The 20,540-nt window shown below is 33.6% G+C and overlaps 1 protein-coding gene across 1 annotated transcript; it reads right to left on the reverse strand.

Annotated features, from left to right (window-relative positions):
- Positions 1-5,527: 5,527 nt before the first annotated feature.
- Positions 5,528-19,360, reverse strand: LOC110288668 (vomeronasal type-2 receptor 116-like). Its single transcript, XM_085842486.1, is given in 9 exon segments — positions 5,528-6,363; positions 6,366-6,437; positions 8,828-8,948; positions 11,128-11,336; positions 11,339-11,354; positions 12,850-13,313; positions 13,316-13,656; positions 15,359-15,649; positions 19,126-19,360. Coding segments are annotated over 9 exon segments (2,547 nt in total). The 5' UTR covers positions 19,323-19,360.
- Positions 19,361-20,540: the final 1,180 nt, after the last annotated feature.

A 20,540-nucleotide genomic window follows, 5' to 3' on the forward strand; every position in this document is an offset into this window, starting at 1 on the left:
AATATTTCCTCTGAAATTTATTTTCATTTTGAAGAATATTTTATGTCTCAATCCTCACCAGGTGATTTACTTTTCAAAATTTATGGTGATTAACTTGTGGACCCATAATCATTCAGAATGGTGGGAGTAAAAAACTTTGGTGTTTCCAGCTAAAATAAAACACATGTATTATACCTTTCATTCCAAGACTCCAGAATCATCCTGGAAGAAGTTAGAAGATATGTAAAACCAGACGTGGCCTATAAAGCCACTGAAGCAGGCTTTTCTCAGACAGAAGAGGGTAGTTCCCCTCATAAATTCATTTGTTTTAACAATATGCACAAACCTTCCCCAAATCAACCTAAAAAATCTGAGTGGAGTAAAGGGTGTCAGAAAATTCCCCAACTATCAGTACACCTACATACAAATTCATTTCTTAACACTATTCATATTTCATTTCAGTTCACTAAGTAGAACACGTGGTATTTTTTCTTCATGGAACATAGGAAATTTGGAGGGAATAGTGGTGTTGTTTAAGAGATTTGCAAAGTAATAATTGCAGGTGAATTTGAGTAAAACACTCATGCAAAAATAAAATTTGTAAGTAATATTTAAGTATTAATAGTTCCATCTAGTTTTATTTAAAAGAAGGCAATTTGATTTTGTTGGAAATAGTCATTAAAACCTGGTACCAGTGAGAAATTGAGACTTCTCCCACTTTCTCACACATGTGTTTTAAACTTTTTAGAATCTTCCACAACATACTTGGTCAGTTTTCAGGGATAGTGAAAACTTATGCCTACAGAAAACACCTGATCTTTGTAAATGTTCACAGCAAAATCTTATGTATTATTGTTATTAATCAACTTGAATAGATTCATAAATGATTTGGAATCCTGAAGGTAACTCTGTCTTTGTCATTTTAGGTGACATAAAAATTGCAATCAAGTAGAAAAAAACTAAGAAGTCTCTTTGTCTAATACTGAGCTATTAAACACCAGATATCTTTTCTTACTAATATTGTTCATATATTGTGCTACATATATCAAACATTATTCATATTATGAAAAATAATAATGTTAATATTGTCCAGAATATAATATTGTAACAATATTAGTAAAATATATGAATATTTTCATATATATATAACATATATATATAACATATATATATATATATATATATATATATATATATATATATATATATATATATATATGTTAAAATATATGAAACTGGTCTAAACAGTAATACAACATTTCCTTAACTAAGAATTTGGAAGTGTTCTAGATTCTGTTTATCTCAATGTGAATTCCTGTGATTTCATCACTGCATCTCTGGTATAATAGGCCAGCAGACTAAAATGCAGAATTTTTTTCCTCCATTGTCCTTAGAAATGTTCAGTGTGTGCTGTGCAGTTTATCAGTTAGTAATATCACTCAGAATTGAAAATTAAATTATAGTCCACAGAGGAAATGAATTTATATGAAGGAAATATTGCAGTGAATTGAACTCAAAGAAAGGGACCATGACGGGACACATGGGACACCAACACTGAGATGAAGATGAATAAAAACTACTGACCTGGAGAGGAATTGGGCATTTTTAGGTTTTTATTAAATCTGTTTCCAAACATAAACCTGGGGGAATGAAGTTTAGAATTTAATTCATTCTGCTTATACCCTGCAGGTATTCACAGGATAAAGGATTTAGAATTTCAACTCATTACAGGAATCTGTGGAGATCAAAAAATGATGAGTTTTCAGTGTCATGGGCCTCATACAAGTGTTGTAATCTACCCACTCAGTACAAACTTTGGTTTAAATAATATTTTTTTAATGAAAAAAGTTCTGGATGAGCTAATTTTTCATGTTCTAGTCTAAACAATTGACACAGTAAGATTTTTGTAGGATAGTAGAAATGTATACAACAGCAAAATCTTTGATACATAATGGTGTCCTGCCTACAAGATAGGACAATGGTGGCCTAAATTTTGTGAGAATATTAAGCAAACAATACCAGATTTATATGAATTACCAATCCACAAAATTGTCTCGAGGAGACACTATTTGCTTTATCAAGTATGAAATATTAAGTAGATCAGGTACCAAAAAACCAAATCCTACTACTCACTAAAAGAGTAACAACATTACTTGTAATGACATTTTTTAAAACTCATAGGTCAATGCCTTACAAGGCCTACATCAGTATCTTTTTTCTTCTGTAGTTAGAAAAAATTGAGAGATCAACATCCAGATATTACATGAAAAATAGAAAACTAAGTATAAAACGGGCATCTCCATTAAATATCTGCAGTCCACGCCTTAGAAAGCACCATGGCACATAAAGAAAAAGTAATGTAACAGCTGAGATCATGGAAGGCACAAAGGAAACAATTGCTTCTGCATCAACAGCAATGGCACTGTAGAAAATAGATATTTAACCAAAGAAATACGGTTTCCATGGATCTGTCCCATTTGGTGTCCTAGAGCAGAAAATAGATGTGGTCACAGACCCTTTCACTATTCCTGAAGCAATGCTTGATTAATAACAATCCTGTAGTGCAAATGTCATCAAAGAAGACTCACCAGGGAAGAAAACCTCTCTTAATGTTAGATTTCCTGGCCAGCAGAAAATCTACAGCAAAGAGGAAATAAACAATTATGTATCATTGGAGGACCATGTCTGAAAATGTCATGACAGGGTTCTAAGCCTCAACACTGTTATCCAATTACATATGTATATATGTGTGTGTGTGCGTGTGTGTGTGTTGTTATTCTTGTTGTTTATTACAATTCTATTGTATTATTTTAACTTACATTTTTGTTGTTGTTTTTGGTTTCTGTACCTTTGTTTTTGTTTTGGATTTGGCTCTTCAATTTCATTCAGCTTTATCTTGTCATTTGAGGGAGTTAATAAACATAAAGTTATAGTATGGTATAATTTATTCTTTCTGCCTTACCACTTTGAATTCGTATAGTAAATATTTTCTAAATATATATTTATTTGTATTTTCTTTGTAATTATATTTGCCCAACTGTTTGTCAGGGTACCACATGAATGTTTTTCCTATGGAGGCCTGAATAGGGAAGAAGATACACTGAAAAGGCAGTTACAAAGCATTGTGTTTCCCAATTAGGGTTTTTATAACTTAACTAGGGTCTTCTATGAGATTAACCTCTGGGTTGATAAGCCTGGCTCTCTACTTGAAGCTATATCTATCTGTTGGACATGGACTATTTGAGTTCCCTCACTTTTGGGAAATTTGGCTAAGGTTTGACTCCACTGAGTCCTGGGAGTCTCTCAGCTCTCAAGTCTGTAGTACTTCCTTAAGGGTCCACCCACTTCCTTCCCCTGGTTGCTGCACACTTCAATTCATTCTCCTGGCTCTACAATTCATTCTCTCCAGCACCACCCTCCATAAACAACTGAGGTAGTTTTGTTTTCAGTCAGACTCCCCCTGTGTTTTTTTTTGTTTCCCCTTCTAACTGGGATTGAAATATTCTCTCTTAGTCCTTCCTAAAGGTTGAACTTCTTAAGGTCTATGGATTGTATCTTGGGTATTCTGTACCATTTTGACAAGTATCTACTTATCAGTGAGCACATACCATGCAATCTTTTTGGGGGCTGGGTTACAAGAACACACTGACCAGAGTAGAAAAGGTCCTGAATTCAATTCCCAGCAGCCACATGATGGCTCAAAACCATCTACACAACTACAGTGTACTCATAGACATAAAATAAATAAAAACAAATCTTTAAAAAAGGTTCTTCATATTCTATGCATCATGTATCAAAAATAATCCACACATCCTTAGATATCAAATCGTGTGATATTTTGAAATGGAAGTGTCTAGATCATGAATAACGTGTTACGTTAGCAAGTTTTTCTAATGTGACAAGAAATCATTTATCCTCTTCATTAATTTAATAGATTCCTTGAACCTTGATTTCCAGCTTCCATCTTTAACAGTCCAATTGATCTTTTGCCATTTTCTCTTCTCCTCTGGCTCCTACACTTACATAGTGACCAAGAAATATATAGGGACATATATTTAAATGTAAAAAATAATGAGGAATATTATGAAAATTAAAGATTGAATATAATATAAATATAATTTTAGAGGAGATCATTGGGTATAATAATAAACTTGTGTAGAATTCCCTTAAACTTCAGTTGAATATCACATCTTTCTTTGCAAAAAATAACATCTTCCATGAATTTTCAATGAGTAAATTGTGGATGTTAATTCTTAATGTGGTCTTTAAAGGGACATTGCTATGATCATATTTCTATGAAGAGTAACTTACGGAAGTAACAATTTTTATTAATGCTGATGCAATTTAGACCCATTAGGCATCCTATTTTGGAAGGAGAATTGACAAATGTGAAGGATTTAGTCTATTTGCAAACACTCCATTGTCTTTTTGGAAATTCCATTTTCCAGGAAGCAGCATAGTCAAAGCCTCGGGCTCCCAGGCCACCCTTTGAGAATTTATGATTCCAGAACCTCAATCAGAACTGCATATGAGGGCAGTCTCTGAGAAGATATTAATTTCATGTAAATATCACTAGTTTTACATTTCCCTACTATAAATATAATTTTCACCTATCTACAAGATTATTTTAATTTTTTTATCCTTTAATCTTTTTTTAACAGTCCATTCATTATCCCCCTCCCAGTTTGCTCCCTGACTCTTCTGCATTTCATCCCTCCTCCCCCATCTCCAAGAGGATATCCTCACCTCCCCAAACCCAAGAATGTCCCAATCTCTGGAGTCTCAATATTCTGGGGACTTAGGTGTGCATTCTATCACTGAGGCTAGACAATGCAGTCTATGCTGAATATATGTCTAGTACATCAGTTTCTGAGAGTTTCTGTTTGTCCATGTTAGTTAAGAGTTCTGATCATCCTATGGGGCTCCACTCTCTTCAGCTTCTTGCAACTATTCCATAATTCAACCATAGGGGTCCTCAGGTTTAGTTCATTGTTGGTTATAATATTATTGTATTTCAGAGCACAAAAAGAACATTTCCATTTTCGACCATTGTCTTATAGCTTGAAGAGCAGCTGAAGAGATCAGGCAATGTCTCTCATGTGTGTGCTCCTATTGAAGATCAGAAAATGTGTTCTGATTTCCTCTTTGTTGATTCTTTAGTTTGCTGATTTGTCAAATTGATTGTTAGATATGATATATGGTTTCTATGTGTAGTGCTGTCTGCCCTAGAACTCACTTTCTGTACAAAATAATGGATAAATCTTCCTTATCAATTTTTACTGGAAGTTACCAGGGGGAAATCTCCATGAAAGCAAAATGATGAATAAATCAGTCATAATAATTTAAAATTTTTAGTTTTCCTAGATTAATGAATCAAGTGAATGAGTGCAAGATTTTATGCACAATGCATGCAAGATGAGTAAATATTATACTTCTAGACATCAATACAGGATCCAGTAAGAGTGATTCTAAAACTAGATATATGCACTGTAACCCAATATTTGGTAGGTGTGTACCAATTTCTCATTTGACAGAATTCCAGAGATATTTATTCAGGAATGTGATTTACCCCTGTTTTTTGGACAGAATTTCTCTCAAGTCTCATGAAAATGATGTAGATCTTGGGTGCAAAGATACAACCAAGAATCCCTGCACTCGATACCAGGATGGAGAAAATCTCTACAGCAACCATGACCTTGCCCTTGGTGCTATGGTAGACAGGGAGGAAGGTGACCCAGAAACTGAAGAACACTAGCATTCTGAAGGTCAGGAACTTGGCTTCATTGAATCTGTCAGGTAGATTCCTTGCCAAGAAAGCCACAGTGAAGCTTCCAAGTGCCAGGCAGGCCAAGTATCCTAGTACACAGTAGAATGCAGTAACTGAGCCCTTGTTACATATAAGGATAATGTTTCCATGCTCAGAACGTACATCAATATCAACAAATGGAGGAGAAACTGCTAGCCAGATTGCACACAGAATACATTGAAATAGGGAACATATGGGAATAATGCAATTGGTTGCCCCTTATAGCAAGATGTTTCTCAACCTTCTTCTTGGGTCTGTGAATTTAAAAACCAGAATTACAATGATTTTTTTGGCCAGAACTGTGGAAACAGCCACAGTGAATACAATTCTAATTGTGATTTGCTGTAAGACACAGGTGGTTCTGTTAGGATGTCCAATGAAGAAAAAGGAGCACAGAAAACAGAACATGAGTGACATGAGTAATAGGTAGCTGAGGATTCTGTTATTGGCCTTCACAATAGGAGTGTCATGATGCTTCACAAAGGCCCAAAGTACTAGAGCTGTGAGTTCAGAGAAGCAAAAGGCCATTAAGGCAAGAGCCATCCCCAAGGGGTCTTCATAACTTAGAAATACCACAGTTTCTGAATGCATTTGTTCTTTTCCTTGTTGGCATACTGGTATTCTGGACATTTCACACAGTGATCCATAACTGATTTCCAAAGAAAAGTTTAGTGAGTGCTGCTTTAGAAATTTACTGACAAGGAATTTCAAGTAAAGTAGTTGAAAGGAGCCTTGCAATGCTGCCTTTGATGCTGGTCATGTAATTTTAAGGGCATTGCTACACAGCATTGATTTCAATTCATAATATTCATGAATATTTAAGGGTAAATAAAACCAATATTTTTTTTCTTTGTCTATTTAACTTTGTTCAACATATCACTTGTAATGTCATCAGAGACAAAAATTTCCTAAACCCCTTTTTGCCACTACGTTGATATAAAATAGATCATTTAATTAAAAAAGATACAATCATAAACCACAATGTGGTAGGGTTTTTTTAAAAATACAAATTCCTCTACTGACTGATTCCCGATATCACTGACTTTTATGATTTCATTCTGTATGACACATTGTGACTCTTACTTCTACTGGGCAAGATCTGTAATATGTACTCGAGAATTCACTAGCTTAAACGCATTGACATAGAAGTAATACTAAATTGAACATGTAGGCTGTGTGTTTGTGTACATATTTATGTGTATGTTCATGTAAATGTAACAATTGCATTATTTAAGTGATTCCTGTAATGTCATAAGGAGTTAGAGAGTGAGAGGTAATAAAATATTAATGTTTAAAAAGCAGAACACCTTAAAGAGTAAGACCGCAGATGTATCCTCATCTGTCAATAAGTAAACGAACGTTCTGATTATTATTTGAGAGATGCACTGAGATTAGCACTGGTGGAAAAGAAGCCTCTGTAGATACTTTGTACTAAGAAGTCTTTGACTTTGATTCCTTCTTCATTTGGAAAGCTGAGAACACTTATCCTTGCCTCATCTCCATTCCTATTTGATTCAGAGTCTTTGAACTTACTCAGGGATGAAATCAATAAGGTTAAATAGAACGAGCAATATAACAGAGGAATCCTAGAGCAAGAGCAGCGGTAACCCAGATGGTTTGTGTTAAGCAATAATACCCCAATCCTAAGTTGTAATTCCCATCATGGCTGCAATATCAAAAATGAATGTATTTGCACTTAATTTTAATGTCATTTCAGAGAATGTTGATGTACTTCTTTGGTTTTCAGAATTCTTATCTACAACAATGCATTTGTGTACAGTTATTATTTGCTAAGTTGCCTAAATACTAAGAAGGTGGATTAGCTATAAATAGAATAGTTTTCTCTACCAGAGAAACTGGGTTCAGATTCCAGCCCCCATACCAGGCATCTCATAAGTGCATCTAAATATACAGACAGGGTTGTTATTTGCTCATATGTGTACCTGTACCAGTGTTCCCTACCCCATTCACATAAGCAATTAATGTAACAAAACATTTCATAGATATTTTTTGTGGAATTCATTGATGTAAATATTAACTCTTATTTGTTTTTTATATCTAAAACAATTTCAGTAAAATAATTTCAAAAATATTTTCACGTGTAGTGTATGTTGGAAAGCATGACTTCAAAAGACATCTTCTGAGTAGGTTGCTTGGTTCTAGTACATGCATCATGGGAATAAACTCAGATTGTAAGCCATGGCCACAAGTGATTTAACTATTGTATTATCTCACAGGCATTATATTTCTTCTGAGAATTTTAATTCATTATATTGAATGAAAGGCAAAATAATTGAAAAAATATCTATAAACTTTATGCATTTTTTAAGCCATAAATAATTATTAGAGTAATTGATGTGGTATCTAATATACTAAACATGAGTCTTATAATATATTTAACATCATTGGTCAACACTTATTCCGTAGTTCCTGGACTCATATCACACTTACTTTTAACATGGCCCTCTGAATATTACATACTTAATAGCTTGTCATAAATTTGTTAATACATTTGTATTCTACATAAATCTTACAGTGAACATGTATTTTGTATCTATCAGCTTCATGATCCATTCCAGTAGATTATTATATTATAATTGCTTCTTCACAGACTCCTATATGTATGTGGTGTGCATAATCATTTGTAGGACAGACATACTCAGAAAATATGATGAAATTAATTGTATTTAAAGTTGTGACAAAAATGTAATGTACATGTAGTTTTATAGTAGATTAATTATTTGGAAAGTCCTATGGGGTATTCCTTCAAATTGAGTTTTATTTTTTAAAGCATTTCGTTGTGAAAATGTAATCTGCCATGAATTTGCAACGAGTGATTATGTGGGCAAAGACACAAGGTATATGTGTTTGATTTTTAATTCATTTGTCGGTTTTTGGTAGGATTTTGTTATTTATTTTAATGTTTTAAACTAGTAAATTAGAAAAGTGATATGTTTTATATTAAAAGTTGCCTTTTATGTGACTTCATCATTCCAGTGTGGTAAAAGAGGGATATATTATAGAGCAGATAAAACTAAATTGTATCATTAGAAATTTCATTTTCAGGGCAGACGCTGCAAATGAAACAGCAGGCTGCCACTCTCTCCTTCCAGGATCTTCTGAATCCAGGACCACAATCTACACTGCACACAGAGGATGGCATCTGATTAGATAATTAGACACATATTAATAATGAGTTTTAGATATTATTTTATGTTTTATACAAGCCCATTAAAAGTTTAATAAACTTATTTTATGTATAACAACTGGTAGACATTTTGTATTGTCCATTGTTTAATGGACAGCTGTGAATATTGGAAAGACATTGAAGAAATGTTGGATAATTTCTGAATGTCTATTAATTCAGGAAACAGTGCTGCTAGTGAACTTTGCAAAAACTACAGAGATTGCAACCTGATATCATTAATTTTTTTTATTTTCAATTTGGCACTAAGTATTGTAAACAGACATAGGGAACATTATTGAGATTTTTTTTTCACCCAAAACTAGCCTGTCCTTATGAGTTTGAATCATTTCCTTAATTGGTAATTGATCTAGGTGTGCCCATCTCACTATGGGTAGCAGAGCCAGTAAGTATTATTCTTTGTTTTCTGTCTTTTTTTTATTGGATATTTTCTTTATTTACATTTCAAATGTTATCTACTTTCCTGGATTCCATTCCTTCTGGAAATTTCCTATCTGTTCTTTAATATCTATGCTTTAATGCCAGTTTCCCAATATCCACACTTGTCTTTTCATGAGTGTATATAAGCCATATATCAAATCTTTCCTTCCTACTTACTTTACTTATTATCAAAGTTTATTTAAAGCAACAGAAAAGCAAGCTAGTATTGGAAGACATTTGAAGCAGAAAAAATATGTCCTTAAATTACAGATAACAAATACGACCTTGAATTAATAAGCATTGCAAAGCATGAAAGACTGTTTATGAAAACAGCGGAACACGCAGACACTGGTTTAATATTGTTGAAAATGATAAATCTATGTGTACTGACCTTGAATATAGAGTGTTCCATGAAGACACCCTCATATGTCTATTTACCATAATGTGTTATGAAAATTGTGTCCTATTATGATGTCTTAAATTTTGTTTAATCTTGTTTTACTTTGTTATTCTCCCATAGAATCCTGTTATTTCCTAATGAGTAACAGAAAATGTATCTGATGGAAAAGACTATCAGGAGGTAAATAAGAGTATTAACAATGATATATTGCAAGTAAAACAGAATTGGTCACATCCCAGTAGAAGGAAAGGGAACTGTAGGTAGGATATATTATGTGAGAGTAACATGCTATTTTTAATAAATAAAAATAAATCTCAATTTCAAAAAAATTGTCTCTGTTCTCAGAGAATAAAATTTCTATTTTGTGTTGTTATTGTTGTTGCTGTTGTTTTCTCTTTTTTTGGGTGGGGAGGTGTTTTTTCAAGAATTATTCTATAAATATCTATCCCAAATTTTCTCAAATTTTTATTGTTCTTTCAAATTTCCTTTTTCCCTCTTACTACACAATATGTTTTCCTCATTTTTTAAAATAAAGAAATGTTCTCCTCTTGTATGTGAATGTGTCTCCCCACCCTCTGCAGGCAACTAAGGAGTGTCTTTAAAAAATAAGCCAGCATTGTTGTCTTTGATTTCATTTACAGAATTTTAACACAAGTGTTCACTTATTATTGAAAATTGTTTGTTGCTTTTGTCTGGTTGCTATTTTTGCTGTACTTTAGGTGTGTTAATAGCTATTTCTTTGATGTTTTAGTGCAGTCTGTACTTTCCTTTGAAATTCTGCTCATCTTAATTAAAAATATGACAGGTTTCTTCAATTTATTAAAAAGTCATGTTTATGTGAATACGAATTTTTATAATTGTGTTCATTATTGATACATGGTAAGCATCCTTTTGTTTTGTAGGAAAACATTTTTGGGGAAAATGACAAGGGTTAGCAATTATGACTCATAGCGATTCCCAAATGTAACATTGGTCTCTCTCTCTTACCAACACCTGTTCCAGAGGTTTAAGGTAAGGGAATAGATTACTGTGTAATAACAGCCACAAAGTGAAAAATATATTGTTTAATTTAAAGGAAAGAATATCAAATAGTGGTGAAGAAGAGTTTGTATTTATTAAATTTCAGAAAATAATTTTGATATGACATAGGTAAATTTTATGCATGTATGAATCTTCAAAGAATTGGGGAAAATGTCAAAATAAACATAATAAAGGAACCTAGATATTGGTTCTTGATGTTAAAATATTTTTTTCATTTCAATATGTTAATGTGTTTACTGCTGTGTATTATGAATCAATAAGTTAGTACACACTCACCTTTCTCCTTGCTGTAGCGAACTCAAACATGTCTACATATAAGTGAAAGTGTTCACCATGTGGAAAATATGGACTGAACTTTCCTAACTTCACCTTAACCCCAAGGTGTTGTGAGAGATTCCAAAAGTGAAAAATGTCATAGTCTTCCTGCAGTATCACTCTCTGTTTCATAATTACTTTGTCCCCAAGTGGATTAGTAAAGTGTGTATTTCTAGAAAGGAGTTTACCTAAAATACAAGCATTGTACTATATTGTATATACCATTCCTTCAATTCATGAAATGTATTCTGTTTCCATAATAAAGGCAACTATGTTTAAAGAATGAAAGAGAAAAATCACAACGAATGGCAATGGATAAATTAAAGTATCATGATATTCCAAGAATTTAATTTCTTTCAGTGAACAGTACCGAAGACAAAGAGACTAAAATGCAGAACCAAACGCATGTATGCAATGCACACACACACACACACACACACACACACACACACACACACACAGTAACACAGAGAGAGGCTCAGGTCCTTTCTAAGTCACACATGTAATACAGCTATATACTTACACAGAAATATAAATACATGTTCTCATAACTTTCAGTCACATAAGAGACATATGTGCACTCAACTAGAAACTCAGCTATAAAATTTCACTGGCACACAGACAAACACAGAAAGATATAGAGATAGATGGAGAGAGGGTGATAGAGAGAAATAGAGCGAGAGAAAGAGAGAGGGAACACATGGGGAGAGTCATAAATAGATAACCACCAGCCCAGAATGATATTGACACACAGGGAAATTTATGCTCACAACTAATGACAGAAAGACAGGCAAAGGCCAAACCACGCACAAAGAAATTGGCAGACAGATAAACAGTTAAGTAGACACAAATATATAAAGCACATACAAACACTCACAAAATACATACAAGGGTACTCAAGACACATACTCTGACAAAAACACAAAGAAACACACACACATATATAAACACACTTATAATAAGAAAATCATACATAGAAAAATTGTGGCTCTCTTACTCATACAAAGAAATAAACCTGTATGTTCAAAGCAACACAAATATAAACACAGGTATATATACATATATATATATATATACATATATATATATACATGTTTATATACATATATATATACATATACAAAATATATACGTGTTTTACTCTTTCTGTCAAGAGTAAAGATAGAAAGAGTAAAACATGTATATATACACAGTGAATATATGTATTCACACATATAAACACATACATATATATATAACTGAGTGCCAACACTCTTTCATGTTCAGTTACTCTCAGAAAACCAAGTAAGTTTCTCAAGAGAGTGCACTGCAGGCATATTCACTGGAGAAAGTAATGGAAACAATTCCTTAAAATAATTTCCATTTAATTGGCAAATATAAATAAAGCTTACCTTCTCATCACAGTGAAAATTCATGGGGAAGACTGTTTACTTCAAATATTGAAAGGGTTGAGCTAACATCTGAATGTTTTATATAAAACCCACAAATTTTCATTGATAATCTGCAACTTGGTTTACCAATCACATTCACACCAATCATTAGATTTTCTTTTTCTTTAAAAAAAAGTCAGAAACTTATCTATTTTCAAAATATTTCCAATTTCTTTAAGTCTGAACATCTGAGAGACACTAAATGGCTATGCAATTGAAGCCACCAAACATCATCCAATCAAAGAAACTCTACCTTAAAGCAGGGATACCTGGATATTTTCCCATTTTCTATTGCCTGATTATCAACTGATTGAAGATTTGTCTCATGGAATGCATGGGCCATGGCATACACAGATATGTTTTGGCTACCAACACTTAAGGTTATGTCAAACTTCTGTTGTATTAGCCAATCCAATATAGCATTTGATGAAAAATTCATCAGTATTTTACAGTTACATGCTGAATCTTCACAGTTAAAGTACTTCCACTTTCGAATTTCTAGGTTTAAATCTTTGCTTTTGAGATGGAGCAATGTTTGTATAAACTTTTTATAGCCAGAAATCTCACCATGGTGGGGTAGAAAAGTAAAAGTCCCATAGAATGGGCCATGAGTTAAGTCTTTCTTACTAGTAGGGAAATTATGTTGTATTGTGGTGACCCATATTCTCTGTATAACTGGAGAATCCCATATTCTGAAGCTCAATTCATAAAATTGCTTGTTTCCCCATAAATAATAATAACATTTGTGGATGACATCATAATTTGGTTGTAGTTCATTTCAGTTGTGGCATAGGTGAAAATCTTAGAGATTCCTATCACTTTTACAAAGGCAAAGCAAATTTCCTTGCCTTTGCTCTCTTTTTTCAACTGTGACAGAAACTGATAGCCTTCATCATCATCAGAGATGATAAGGCCGACCCAGTTCCAGTGGAAATAAAGTATGAAGTAGACCATTGCCAATGCTAGACATGTGTCCTTTGGGGCCATCTGATAGACATAGGGATATTGTTCAATATCATTGATGATGGAACTGAAAGGTCCATAGGTAAGCTGAAGGAACAACAACACAAAGAGCAGCATGAGGTGTAGTGCAGCCAATAAAACCAGTAATCATATTTACCTTCAATGAGTTGATTATCTGTGACTTTTTCTCTCATCTCTGATTCAAATGAGCAAATGTTCAATCCTGGCACATCTATTTCTAATAGTAACTGCAAGCTTAGCTCTTTGACAAAGATGCAACAAAATGTACCTGTATGTTATAATAACTGCCATTCTGTCTTTCAGTTTTAGTCTTGATATCTGTGTTCTCAAGGCTTACAGGGATTTTAATATATTTACAACTTGGGGATATTTACCTAATATTTATAAAAAGGCATTTATTCCTCCATCCAGAAATACTTCTTCTAAGCTATAACAGAAAGTCCTATGCAAAATACTGCTTTACTTTTAGAGTAAAATTTACCTTGCCCTACTTGAAGGTATTCCTTCTACACTAGAGTTTGTAACTCACAAAAAAAGTGCCAGAGACCTCCGTTTTAAGATAAGACTCCAAAATACTCTGGGAATATCTGCCTCTGTGCCTCCTCAGGACACAGATAACTAGAAGAAAGTACATTTAAAAAATGTAAACAAGGTCAGCAGCCTTAAAATGTTAGTAACAGATCATATTAAACAATCAAACAAACAAACAAACACCCTCATTCTACTAAATACTCATGTAATTATGTGTCAAAATATCGAGGACTCATAAATTGTATCTCTTGAGGAAAATATACAGAAACAGTGTTAGATTTGACAGAGTTATCTCTTCCATACAAGTGTCTTGTAATAATAGAAAAATAAAAATGTGGAAAAAATATGAAAGAATGAGGTATTAGAAACCCATAACTCCTCGTTTATAGAAAAGTTCACTTGTGAAGGTCTACTCTTGTATCTTATGACGATGAAACAAAAGAAAAAAAGATAAGACATAGCAATAAGTTCCATAAAGCTAATGACATAACCTCTATACTATTAAAATGACTTATAATAATTAAAGCATAATGTTGATGAAATATTTGCCATAGTGTCTAATGAAAATTGACACTATGACCCTTAATTGTTAGTTATATATTCACTGGTAGTAAAATGGCTAACTTCACAGACTGGATTGGAGGTTTTCTTCCACTCCAGTGCCACTGAAATGTCACAAGTGGCCAGGCTAAAAATGGTCTGTATTATCTTTGCACAAAAACACTCCAGATACTTAAAAGTTGGTTAATAGCAGAAATTTTTGTAAAATATTATTCTGTTCCATCACAATTTATCATTGATCACTAAACTTATAACACCACCATAACTCTGTTATTGTACACTTTACCAATGATAATCTAAACTTATAACCAAAATGAAGATAACACATATGGGACATAAATAATATGCTTTATGTTTTGGAACTGCATGAATGTTTATCTGCTTACTGAGATTTTTATAAATAAAGAAACACTCTGACTGCCAGTCAGTCAAGGCTGCAAGATTCTCTCTACCACCCTGCCAGACTCCATTCTTCATTTCCTCCTCTATTCCTTCTTTCTGGAATCTATCAACTTCTGGAGGTGGGACATTGCAAAAGGCCTATCATCTCTTTAAATAGCAAGTTCACTGGGACTACATAGATTGACATAAACATAAGACTAATCTCATCCATTAACTCTCTTAATATCTGTCTAATCCCCCAAAGAAACATGATGTTAAGATTACCTGGCCTATGATAACTCACATGTGGAGATAAGAAAATATCCAGGAACATCTGAAAATATAAAGATGTGGTCATATCTGGTCCTGTAAGCAGAAATGAACACATAGTCTCTTCATTACAGAAATAATTTGGGATAGGCTTATATTTTTTCTGATCAAGAAAATCGGCTGTATTTGTCATAGTTTTCCCATCAAAACGGCCCAAATTATATTTTATACTCAAAGACATATTTGGTAAAAGTTCAGAATTTCTGTTGACTTCATCCATTGAAAACGCCAATGCTAAAGCATATTTGTGGGTTTTAGTTGTTTTTCTGTAAAAGAGTACAGCGATTATTATGGACAAATGTAAATACATGATCATTTGTACTCAATAGAAGCACTATACTGTACTGGATGCTTCTGCCTCTGTCCTCTAAAGATTGAAACAAATTGCTTTTGTTGTGAGATAGAATTGAATTGGGAACCTGGAAAAATAGTAAACACTTTAAAATTTCATGACAGTCTTTCTCCCATAAATAAGATATGGTATTGACCTCATCCGCAGAGAACGTTCCCATCTCTGTTTTTCAGTGCTTGATCAGACATTTAAAAAAGGGAAAACCAGCCAGGCGTGGTGGCGCATGCCTTTAATCCCAGCACTCGGGAGGCAGAGGCAGGCGGATTTCTGAGTTCGAGGCCAGCCTGGTCTACAGAGTGAGCTCCAGGACAGCCAGGGCTACACAGGGAAACCCTGTCTCGAAAAACCAAAAAAAAAAAAAAAAAAACAAAAAAAAATAAACAAAAAAAAACCAAAAAAAAACAAAAAGCTGTGCTTTCCCCAGTCAGAACTGCACTCAAGGGAGGCCATGCCACAGTTCAGCTCCCACTCTTCCTACAAGAATGGTGTTAATTTAGGCAACAGTAGACCTGATAATAACTTGGCAAAACTTAAAAAAAAAAAAAATTTACAAGGGCCGGGCGTGGTGGCGCACGCCTTTAATCCCAGCACTCGGGAGGCAGAGGCAGGCGGATTTCTGAGTTCGAGGCCAGCCTGGTCTACAGAGTGAGTTCCAGGACAGCCAGGACTACACAGAGAAACCCTGTCTCGAAAAACCAAAAAAAAAAAAAAAAAGAAAAAAAAAAAAAAGGGAAAACCACAGATATTGACAAAACTTTAATTCAGAACATGCCTTCATTTTGAAATTATTGAGCAATATAGAAATGCATGTGTTATGAGACCAATTGAGTTCTTGATATTTTTGTGAAATTCACTTAATTAGTTAAGGTAGTGAAAATATGACTTATCAGTGCATAATAGTCTTTTTGCAGCATACTTTGGTTTCTGTACTAATAATCACTTATAATTAGTTGCCAATATTCTTAGTGTCTTCCCTTATATCTATCCTCATTTTCTTATTTTTCTTTCAATCATTTGCTGAAAGAATACCTTTTCTAAAAATTTATTTTTATGTGAATTCAAACATCAAACATGCATTTGGTAAATGATCCATGCCTATGCATATATTTGCATGTATTTGAACAAGGTTTGTTTAGGTCATAGTAGGGAAATACATCCAAGTGTTTTATAAGATACTTTGCAGTAGCCTATCCTCAGTTCAATTGTGAAAGTATACACATTCACTGACTTTCTGGTTACAAAGTAATATGATATAGTCACTCTGGATACTTCTTATCATTGTAACTGAATTTCTAGGAAACATTCTTGATAACCTTTCCAGTTACATTAAAACAACACTAGCATCCAACTGAGAACTAGGAAAATAAGGAAACTTCTGTGATGTTTTATGTGTCAATATTATATGCTTATAAAATAAAAGACATTTTGCTGTAAACTGTATAGAATATTTTCTTTTTTTGTAATAAAAGTGTGCCACAAGACAGTGGTAATGGAATAATAACATATTGTGATTGTATTTGTATTTATTGTTATGTAAAGTATAGTATCTCACGTTTCATTCTTTTCATTTCATTATAATCTGATCAATGAATATTAAACATACACCTATATTTTTGATGATTAAATTTGAAGTAAATGCAATGAGGTTTTCACCAAAATGTGTACCCCTGTGGTGTTTTCATTCTATATTCTACAAATTTGCCAATTTATAATATTCTTTATTAACACATAAAAAACTCAATTAAAAATTTCAAATAACCAAAAGAAATTTGAGAATGGATCTAGAGCAATGCTCAAACTACTTATTACAAGTTAACTTTAGGAAGTACCAGTTACATAAAGTGTCTGTGTAACCTTGTATTCTATAAGGTTGTATTTAAAAAGAACTATCAATGGAGGATCTAGAGAAAGTAACCAAGGAGCTTCAGGGATCTGCAACCCTATAGGTGGAACAACAATATGAACTAACCAGTAATCCCAGGAGCTTGTTTCTCTATCTGCATATGTATCAGAAGATGGCCGAGTTGGCCATCAGTAGAAAGAGAGGCACGTTGGTTGTGAAAACTTTATATGCCTCAGTACAGGGGAACTCCAGGGCCAAGAAGTGGGAGTGGGTGGGTGGGGGAATGGGTGGGGGACCATGCGGGGGACTTTTGGGATAGCATTGGAAACGTAAATGAAAAATACCTAATTTAAAAAAATAAATAAAAAGGACTATCAGCAGTCCACAAAAATGGGTATTAATACCACATTGGTATCAATGTGCACTTGTAACAGGTGCACTTATATTTAATAAAATTTCTGAATAAAGACCCAGAAGACATATATATATATATATATATATATATATATATATATATATATATATATATGTCATTAATGGATCAGAGATTAAGGAACATAGACATGAAGAGAGATGACATGTTTCTTAAATAATGGGAGAAAGCTAATAAACAACTACAGTATCACTGTTCTCAAGTGTTCCAACTAACCTACACCACAGATTTTACACAATGCAGTGACAAGGGATATAAGTAGCCTCTATTGCTATTGACAGCCTCACTATTCAAGGAATGTAAACATATAATTGGATTCCATATGATCCACATATATTTTACTCTAAAGAGAGAGTACAGATCTGAACTTTATAAAAATCAAAAGCCAGTTATTGTACATGAACAGAGGGAAGCACAAAGCCACAGTGCTTTTGAATTTTATCTTTTAAAATATTTGGATATCTTGATCCCTAATGACCTAAATATTCTTTGCCCATATTCATACAAAAATGTCCATCTAAGCAATCATATGAAATGTGAATTTCTGAGTGTAAAGCTCTTCTCTTTCCAAACTTGATGAAGCTTCAAGAGAAGAAGTGGCCACATGTAATGAATTTGAGAGAGTAAGTTTGTAAGTATGTAAAGTTCTTGACAACTCTAGGTTCCATGAAAATTACTGTAAGCCGCATAAGCTCTGGGAGCAACAAACTGATGGAAGGACTGTCAGCAGTATTTATGGCCATCTATTTGCATATTCTCAGAATAAAATACAATGAAATATTACATAATTAATTTCAATGAGTCATCACTGTCTAGAATGCAGTAAAAACTGTTAATAAGAAGGCTGTATGTGAAGAATCAATGTAGATAGTCCTTTATTCCTCAGCTTCCAGTCTTCAAGTTGGAGGTCACCTGACTTAAAGAAAACCAAAACCTTCACTGAAGTACTTAAAAGGAGAAACTATGATTGATTCTGTAAAAGAAATCATGTTGTTTCTTAGTGTTCAGACTTAGCAACAGTACAAAACACTCAAGCATTTGCCTAATCTCCATCCTCAGAGCTCTCAAGAAATGTTCAAGTTATCATTTACATGGAAAATACAAATGCACTTACAGGACATTCAGAGTCTCCTTGAAATAATCTTTCTCCATAGGCATCTGAACTGCTCCAAGGATGAAGGAACAAGTTTGATCCAAATCTTTATCATTGACTTCATTCATGTGTAGTCTCCAAAAGCATGTGGAATCAATGTAATTGGCCATGAGAAGTTGAATCTTGAGGAGAAAGAAGACTCCCACTAAAAGTAACATATTTGTCCTGCCTTAAACCTGGTCAGTCTGGATTGTGAAGTGCCATGCATATCAGCACATCAAATTTCTGCCTGCTTTTATTTCTCTAGTCAAAGGAGGTGTTTGTTCCATAGTTAGGATTCATATTATTTTCAGATTGCTCCTGAGCCCTGGAGGAATTCTTAAACACTGTCTACCCTGGGGTTCTGCAACTGGTGTCCACTGCCCATGTAATAACATAGATAGGTAAATACATAGAATAGTATATTCTGAGGCCCCATAGCATCACTCATGTTTTTAAACACTTGGGAGAAAACTCTTTTGTTCAAATTTTGTACTTGGAAAGTTTTAAAAAGGTGATTATGTGAACACAATTAGATATGATATCAGTGGATTATATCAGAAGATTCACAGTGAGACATACAGTAATAGTACAATTGAAGCTAATTGGGACACACAGTCCATTGTATTATAATGTCTAAGTCAGGGATAGGCACTCTCAAGCTTATAGTCAGTGAGATTCACAGACCATGTAGAGTGTGGACTATGACATATCAGTGACACTAACAGATTCTATAAACAATTGTCGAGAATTCTACCATTGTCTTGAGAATCAATAAAAAGACCAAGTCAGAAATACATTTTATCCAGTTCTATCAAAAATTTTTACAGTTCTTCATAGATCCCCAGTTAACTTACATGATACAGTCTGAGTTTTAAACGTTCAACAATATCCAGAGAATGTCATGCTGTGAGCTTCATTTCTTTTTTTCATTCTTTTTATTGGTTATTTTATTTATTTATTTACACCTTAAATTTTATCCCCTTGCTCGTTTCTCTTGCACAACTCCCCATCCCCTTATTCCTCACCCTGCATCTATGAGTATGCTCTGCCACCCACCCATCCACTACTCCTCAACATCCTATCATTCCCTACCCTGTGTCATAAAGCCTCCATTGAACCAAGCAGGTACCCTTCCAGTAACGTAAGAGAAGGCAGTCCTCTGCAACATATCCAGCTGAAGCCATGGGTTTCCTGATGTAGAATCTTTAGTGAATTTAGACCCTCAGACTTTACTTTCCAAACATTCAATAACAATGAGAAACAAATCTTAATATTTGAATTCCAAACCATGATCTTCCTCCATGAATCTCATTAAAAAAATAATAACTTGTATAGACCTATATATTTCACATTATATATTTCCCTACATTGGTTTGGATCATTTTATATTGCAC

Source organism: Mus caroli, unplaced genomic scaffold (genome assembly GCF_978045245.1).
Source record: "Mus caroli unplaced genomic scaffold, Mus_caroli_1 scaffold_8, whole genome shotgun sequence".
Taxonomy (NCBI): domain Eukaryota; kingdom Metazoa; phylum Chordata; class Mammalia; order Rodentia; family Muridae; genus Mus; species Mus caroli.